Source organism: Buceros rhinoceros, unplaced genomic scaffold (genome assembly GCF_000710305.1).
Source record: "Buceros rhinoceros silvestris isolate BGI_N320 unplaced genomic scaffold, ASM71030v1 scaffold12267, whole genome shotgun sequence".
NCBI classification, from domain to species: domain Eukaryota; kingdom Metazoa; phylum Chordata; class Aves; order Bucerotiformes; family Bucerotidae; genus Buceros; species Buceros rhinoceros.
Window position 1 is genome coordinate 67,179 of NW_010421625.1, and position 8,305 is coordinate 75,483.

The following is an 8,305-nucleotide window of genomic DNA, read 5'->3' on the forward strand; positions in this document are numbered from 1 at the left end:
TCCTGCTGGAAATTTTGTTGTGGTGCAGAAATAATTCTACAGTGTTCAGTCTATGAGTTTTTATTATTTCTAAAAGAAGGGGTAGCAGTGACATATACAAATCTCCAGTACTTAAAGATGTGATATTACTTAACCTTTTTTATGTCTCTACATCTGTTAGACATGACACCCAGCTGTGAGCGGTTGTCCGTGCTTATCTGTACAGCTGAAGCAGTTAGAGTTCTGTGGTTTGATTCTGTTAGCTTGTTGGCTGGTATGGTTACCACTGCGAAACCTCTCCCGTGAGTCTGGTGGCCAACACTGTACTTTTGTGAGTACATTTTTGTTATCGTGGTCTGTTCCCTGTGAATAAATGAGAGTCGAGGATGCCTGGGTGACAGTTCTACATACAGCATTAGCAGAACACTTTCCACTGTGTGCAGTAAGTTACTTACTGCAGTAGATGAATTCTCTCTCTCACTGTGTTTGCAATGACACCAGAGGACGCTAATATTGCCAGCGAAGAATTAGTGTCCTGCCTTATGCTGAGACATCGAAGGTGACTGTTTATTTCCCATCGTCAATGCCTAGTGATGCACAGGAGATACCACAACACGTGTTGCTGCGCAAGCCCCCTCAAGCGAAGGCCCTATGAAAGCCTTTACCACGGAAGAACTTTGAGCTAAGAAGCCAGTATAGGTGTCTCCTTAGTTATTCTGTGGGTGAGTTACAGAGAGAAGGGAGAGTATACCAGATGCTGACATTTAAGCAAATCGTTTGCTTGGGATTTTTGGTTAATATGACTCTGCCTCAAACAAAGGTGTGAGAACCAGAGAGCTGTAATTGAGGCCCAGGAGGTACTCCCTGCTGCCAGCGCCACCCTGTTGCCTCAAGCCATGCCTGGCTGATGCATATAGGCAGGAGTTATTTCACTCTGTTGAAGAAAGAAAAACCTGGCCTTGAAATGATTGCCCCAGACTGTTGAAGCTTGAACTCAAAACCTGCATTTTATGTGCTTCTGCCTCAACAACCATTGATGATGGTGGTGTTGTGCCTAAACAGAGAACTGGGATCATCTTTCTGCGAGACGACAAGGAAATTTTGGGCAATAGAAATAAAACTTGCATTTTAAATAGTATCTTAGCTATCACTAAAATAAATTAGATTATGTAGGTGAGTGTCCATTTATCATTTAGTTGTAAGTCATGTCTCCTTTCTGCTGCAGGTCCAATTGACTGAGTTATTTACACTATGGCTGCAATTTGAAGCTTTATTCAGTTTACATGATACAGTCATATGCTGCAATTTTCAGTCATTTACCTAGATCAAAATCAGGCTGGCTGGGGCTGGGTCATCTGATTTATTTGCATTTGCAGTGAAATCAAGAACTGAATTGCCTCGATCTAGGTAGGAATAGACTGTTTTGAAGAAAAGATATTTTTGAAGGCAAACAGGTAATTATTCATGGCAAATCAGTCTCGAGGAGAAAAGACAGCACAGAAAGAACCGTGCCTCGACTGTACCACCCAAGGAGACCTTCCGCTGTGCTCTTTGCAACCGGTCTTGCCTATCCCGCACTGGCCTTTTCAGCCATCAGCGCGCTTGCAGTAAGCGTGGGGAAAGCCCTTCCCAAATCTTCGTCTGCAAAGCCAAGCCATGATGTTATACAAGTTAGGCAGGTCTGCTTTATAGGATTCTTCAGAAGTAGAGGTTTGCAAAAAGCTCTTTCTAACCCTGCTAGCCTAAGGTCTTCATTTTGAAGTATATTATTGTTTAAAATACGAGACAGCTTGGCTTTTTCTGATCGTTGAAATTAGGACCAAAAAATGTTCATTGAGTCCTATGCTGTATGAAAATTACTTGAATGTTTTATTTTTAAACTGAAATTTTACAGGCAATATGCCTGATTTTCATTTCGTATGTGCTGGTGTCAAATCAGAGTAGCTCCTCAGGATTTTTCAGTTTGTAACTTGGGGTGGAGACTGATTTAAATCACATTTTATTGAAGAGACCCTTATGAATGCCAGCATAGTCACACCTGCCCATTGAATACATTTTTTGTCAGTTTAGTCAATGAATAACATCCCCCCAATACACACTTTCAAATGCCAGATCCAGGTCGTTTTATCAAACCAGAATGAAATCTGTATTTTGAAGGTCATTCTTGGTACAGGCGCTTGTGAAACCAAATATTGACAGAGCTTAAGTTCATTTACCACAAGTAGTGTGTCTTAAATAACTTCATAGGCGTCTGGGCCAAGTGCTGGGCTGATGACGGTCAGGGAGGCCAGGTCAGGCCCTTAGTCTAACCACGCCAGTACCTGTGCTGCTGAAACAGCCGAAAGCTTTTCTTTCTGCCCGGATCCAGTCTGAGCCCTCCATAGCCATGAAATGCTGCAGGAGCAGCTGCCTTATTCCTCCTTCCAGAAGATCAGCCAATGTCTACATATCTTTGTCTAAATACTCAAATCTTTCGTTGTCTTAATGTCTTTGTCAGAAGTTTTAAAGAGCCCATGTGCCTCCCTCATCTCACTCCCATCATCTTTTTCAAATGACTTCTTGTTTCTTGGAAAAAAATTACTTTTGTTCTGCTAACAGGAAACCATTACATACCAATTCCATTAATTTCTTTCTTATTCATGGTATTTCAGTAAAAGGAATATAGTACATGCCTGTGTCTAAGGGATGTCACTGCATTGTGACTGTGGTAGGAAAAAATACCATAGAGCCGGATTCCTCCCTCCCCTGAAGAAAATACTGTCTTCTCAGGAGTTATACTGCCTTACAAACAGTCCGGTTTTAAAAATAAAAGTATAATTTTAAAATATCATGGAAATTAAGGACCATTTCATCTCCTCCTACGGATAAATTGCAGCAGCGTTTAACAAGGCCAGTCTGACTTGCGTGTATTAAAGGGAAAGGTCAGTTAGCTGTGTCTATAAAAGCCCTGTGGTTAACTCTGTGCAGCTACTGCAATTCAAGTCAGAGTTAAAAGGTGGCTGGCTCACTCGTGGGGGAAGTGCTGTTGACTGTATCAGCCTTGCCAGCTGTTTCACTTTTAAATGACACTGAATGAAAATTTAAATATGAGAAAATAAATTAAATTTCACTTCACTCCATAAAATAACAGTAGCTTTTGTTCTCCTTTACTCTCACATCACATATCCTTTACCCTAATGAAATACACCCGAAGAAGTTAACAAAACACGAATCTTTTGTAAAAGCTATCAAGGCTTGTTACTTCTGATTTCATACGATGCCATGATAGCTCTTTTTGTCAAAGATACTGCCTGGAGAGTCATGGGTATATTGCCTCACTCAGATGTCAGGGGTGGTCTCTCCTTGAAGAGAAGCTTATACTCAGCATTCCGTAACCAAATGGTTTCTTACAGGCTTATGACATCTTCTGCCAAAATAATCTTTTTGTTTTGATTTTTTAAGAAGAAATTATCTCTCAGAGATCTGCTGTTCTCTCTCTTTCACAAGCGTTTTTGTGAAGAATGGCCTTTTGAAGGACCTCGCCCTTGGGTGCCAGGAGAAGGGTAGGAAATGCAAAGCAAGCACTGGCATTCTTCAGCTTTGTTACAGTGCCATCAGATGGAGCAGGGTGATCTCCGCCTGCCAAACCAATTCTTGGTTTAATTAAGTCTTCAGCTGTGAAGGGTGTTGTGCCTGCCTCTTTTGTGACAGAAGGCTTTTTATCTTCTGCAATGTAGTATTAAAGAAAAATACAAATTCTGTATGGTTGCATGTAAAGAGCTTAACTCTTAGATTTATTAATGTGAAAGCGGAAATTTGGAAGATGTTTGAAGACTGTAAATAAAAGAAAAATAAAAAACAACCAAAAATCCCCCAGAGAGATTTTATCTTTGCAATTCAAATAAGTAATGTCTGTTACCGTACTGGAATACCATGAGGAAAATTAGGAGACTTTCTATTATTCTGCTGTATTTTATTAGCAGGGCAACAATCTATTGATAATTGTGTTCACCTTGCTAAAATGTTTTACAAGTCTTACACTAATTTCCTCATATTTTTCCACTTGAAAAAGGATATTACTGAGTTGTTAAAAATTTTTTCCATTGAGAGTGTATTAATTAGGGAATATTTTGAAGTGGAAGCTCACAATAAATACATCAGTTGCAAATTCATAGTAAATGAAATTACTATAGTAATGTTTTAGGTTTAATTTCTGCCCCATTGTAAGATTAACAGGTTATGCATAAATACTGAGTTGTTACATAGTAACAAGACAGTTCAAAAGATGCTTGCCTACACCTCATCATACATATTGATAGATAAATTGGAAAATGTTTGATCCTTTTGGTGAAGGAAGTTCGATGTGGAGCTGTGTATCCCACCAAATGTTGTAATTATAGTGGCATATGAAATGTCATGGTGCAAGAATTTACTTAATGATGTTTGACTCAAGACAATTATCAAGGGAAATGGAGATGTATGGGTAATTGAGACCTGGGAAGGCCATTTTATCCAATCTCCTTCTCAAAGAACATGACCTAATTAATTATTATTCCATGATAATTTAGGGATTGACCCCAGTCGTGAACAGGGGTAGGCAGACAGTCGAATACATTGTCTTGATTAGAGCAATGAGGCAGAGGATTTACTTTCTACAAAAGGATGCATTTCTGATCTGCGAGAACAGGGTCTCTAAGTTGTGTTGCAGAGGGCAAAGGACAAAAGACAGCACCGGTGTCTGTGCCTCCTGCGGTTGAGCGAGAGCTCAGTGGAACCCTGTGAATCATACCCTGGAATAAGTATGTTGGACATGGCCAACAAGCTGTGGCTGGAAGAGGAAGGATTTTAGAACTGGCTGCCAGAATTTCCTTTTTCACTTAGGATACTCACCTCTCTGAATTTACTTCATTACTGCAAATCAATTCCTCTTCACAGGCGTTAGATAAAATTGATTTAAAAATCCGTATAGAAGAGCATGTAACTAAATGGGGGGTGGGTTTGCAGGGCTCTTCCCATGTGGGGAGAGTCAAAAATACTGCATAATTTTCAATTAAGTCTTAAAAGATCTGAAAATTTTGATGAACTGTGATAGGGATTTGCCATGACTTCTTTGCACCACTGTCTCGTTTTCAAAGAAGCTCTCAAATCTTCACTGTAGTTTGTTCAGTTTATTTTTGTGTCAGTGTGTTATTCTGCAGTGTCGAGACCTAGGTCAAAATGCCTGGGAATTTGACAATCAGTATGTTTTTCTGCTTTGTCTGAATTTGATAGAGAATTTTCCAAGGAAAGAGAAAAAGCCAAAGCCCGAGGGGACTTTCAGAAGCTACGTGAAAAACAGCAGCTTGAAGAAGATCTGAAGGGCTATTTAGACTGGATTACGCAGGCAGAAGACATTGACCCTGAGAATGATGAAGAGGCTGATGAAGAAGGCAAGCGCAACAGTACGTATTCCTTACTCTTTAATACTTCTGCGTGGGGCAGTTTGACTGCTTTTAGGGGTCTTACGCTGGGCTGAATGCAGCCTATCCGATGACACATTCGAGCAGTTAAAATGTTGATACTTAGTCACGGAAGACGATTCAGAATCGTACCACAAAATTGTGCTCTGAGCTGTCCACGTACAAATCACTGTGGAGACTTAAAACCTTTGCGTTGTTTGGGTTCTGTGAAAAGTTAGCGTGTATAAACTATGTGCCATCAAGTATCATTGTAAATCCTGAGTCTAGAAGAATATGTTTGCCCATATGAACATGTGACAGAAATAATAATAATATAGAAAGCTTAAAAAATATGGCCAAAACTACTGTCAAGAAATAGCCTTTTGCTAGTAGTGAGGATTTTTTTTGAGTTTTGAAGTGGGGAAATGATATTCTGGCTCTTTCTGATACACAAGAAAACTATGTAAAATCTTCTTTACTAGATGTGCTAACTGAGCGTGGAATAAATGAAATCTTGTGTGTTTTTTGACTGATACTAAGAAATACAATTATCACTTATGGTGTATTTATTTGGCAGTAGTGTTCAGTGTCTTACAGGAAAGGTGGTTCTGCTGTAGTGGCCCTCTGACCTGAGCTCTAACAGAAAGAATCAAGTTAGTTTCCTGATACTGCAGCAACTGTAAAAGATATAAGTGATTTCCCTATGTCAGAAATTCTGAGTAGCAGCAATATTTTAATACTATCATTTAGGAGAGGTTATTTTATCTTTTTAGCCATGTTTACACACCAGTGGTTAAAATTTTCATTAGAACTTTTAGTGCTGTACATAAATGTGGATTCAGGATGTGGTTTATGATATAATACCAAATGTGAGATTGAAGTACAAATTTCAGTATATATACTAATACTAAATAGCCCCTTACTGTTCCTGTGACGCTGGAAAGTCACAGTTTTTATTAGTTTAGATACCGTTGAATATATATAAGAAGATGCATCTAGAAGTGGTTTGTCAGAGGCAGCTCTGAATATTTTTTCTGTGTTGAAATAATTATTAGTGTTCTTCTTGTGCTTCTAATTTATTGCAAACTGTTCTTTAAACCATAGTACTTTTCAGTGCTAGTAAAATAGTGAAATGACATGGTTTGGTGTTGAGGTATCTGGTTTTAAATTTATTTTTGTATTGCATGTCGTTCAGGTTTTTTAAAATCTTTATATATAGTTTTGAGTTTCAGAATTTTATTAGTCCTTTAGTTCACAATAAAAGCAGGGTATGAATCTGTGTTATTGACTGGAAGCAAACAATGATTTTACGAGAAACTGGAAGGAACTTGTGGGTTGATGTTGATGTCAGCATCACCCAGAAAGCAATAATTTGTCTAGATGAAAATCTGTAGCACAAACAGAGTTTTTATTTAGAGCAGAGCAGAAAAGCCAAGAAGTTCATTACAGTTTGGTTTTGCTACTACTGTGGTATGGAAGGAGTACGTAAGCTATGGGTTTGAGTATCAGTGTAAAATCCTAAGACTGAGAAGTAAAAGATTGCACATTTTGTGGTGTAAATGCACAACGCTGCCATGCAGGATTGTAGGTGATGCCAAATTGCACAGAGCGTTAGACACCCACGCTGTCGGCGATGCTGCTGACGGACTTGGTTTGCACGTTTGCAGGTGAAATCCCAGGAATGTTTTGCATCCTGTTCGAATTAGATGTTTGTTGTTATGCTGCAAAAGAACCATTGGCTGCAACGTGCCTTAAACAGCTTCTAGGTCATATAGGTCTTTCATAAATGAAAAATACTTGTTTGCGTAATTGTTGATTTCGAGAGGGCTTTTGCTCTAGACTGTTAACTTAGACATAATTATAGGATAAGTTAGGAGTTGGAGGAGATTTGCAGAGTAAAAATAGGAGAGGAAAAGTAATTAAAAGGACTCTTTAAAACAAACTCCAAGAATTTAATTTCAGACATATGTATGTATATTGAATGGAAATTTCTAGTGAACAGGCAGTATCTTAACGCTCCTCTGGGTGTGTGCATGTGTGCTTAAATATGTAGCTCTGAATTTCATTTTTAATACCGGCTGCAACAGGATGTAGAGGAGGAAGGGCTGCCGAATTGCTCCACCTCCTCGCATGCAGGACATGCTCTGTGGCATATCGCATTGCGTGGAGAGGTATGAGGAGAGACGGGCACGAGCTATCTGTCCATCCTGTTATTCCATGGGAAGCTTTTGGGGTAGGAGCATAGTTTATGATAAACGAGCCACCTCTTTGGGATCCAGGTGAAATTTAGCTCGTTGTCACCAGATTAATAATCTTTTCTTTGAGTTTAGGTAATAGATTCAGTCCAAGTATACTGCTGATGTGTTTCTAGAACTGCCTTTGAAGCAGAAGTTAGGGTTGGGCCTACCTCAGGCAAAATAATCGTTTGCAGGCTTCTAGGCTGCTACGTCCCTGCTTTGGCTACCTAAACCTCTGGGTGATCAAGATTACTGCTGATTCATGGTGATGGAAGATCACCATAATGCTCTTCAGCGATGCGGAAGAGCTCTGGGTTTAGGATACAGATCTGCGCTGTCTGTGGCAGGAAAAGCTACAGATGGCAAAGGCAGTTAAATCAGTGGTTAATACCTTCCTACATCATCTATAAAAGTTCCTGCAAGCCCAGCATTTAAAAATTTCCGACCGGAGAAGTCATTAAGTCATTTATAGATGAACCCTTGGTATTTGTACATCTCTGCTGCTGATCGCGGGCAGGTATTCAGTGCTGCCGAACGAGGGAAGACTTTATACCTACTAGAAGTGTAAATACGCCTCGAGGAACAGTTGTAAGTCTCTGTTATGAGTTCCTAGATGAAGAAAATTCCATCGGCTCCGGAGCACCGCGGGTGTAGCCGGGCTGCGGCGGGCGG

At 39.7% G+C, this 8,305-nt stretch overlaps 1 protein-coding gene across 1 annotated transcript in view; it reads left to right on the plus strand.

Annotated features, from left to right (window-relative positions):
* LOC104496602 (voltage-dependent L-type calcium channel subunit alpha-1D) overlaps positions 1-8,305 on the plus strand; it is a gene marked incomplete at both ends in the record, with an annotated part of 98,359 nt that overhangs the window by 25,848 nt on the left and 64,206 nt on the right. Inside the window, one exon of the mRNA XM_010139746.1 lies at positions 5,230-5,399. Within this exon, the coding sequence (XP_010138048.1) occupies positions 5,230-5,399 (170 nt within the window). The remainder of the gene's footprint in view (positions 1-5,229; positions 5,400-8,305) is intronic.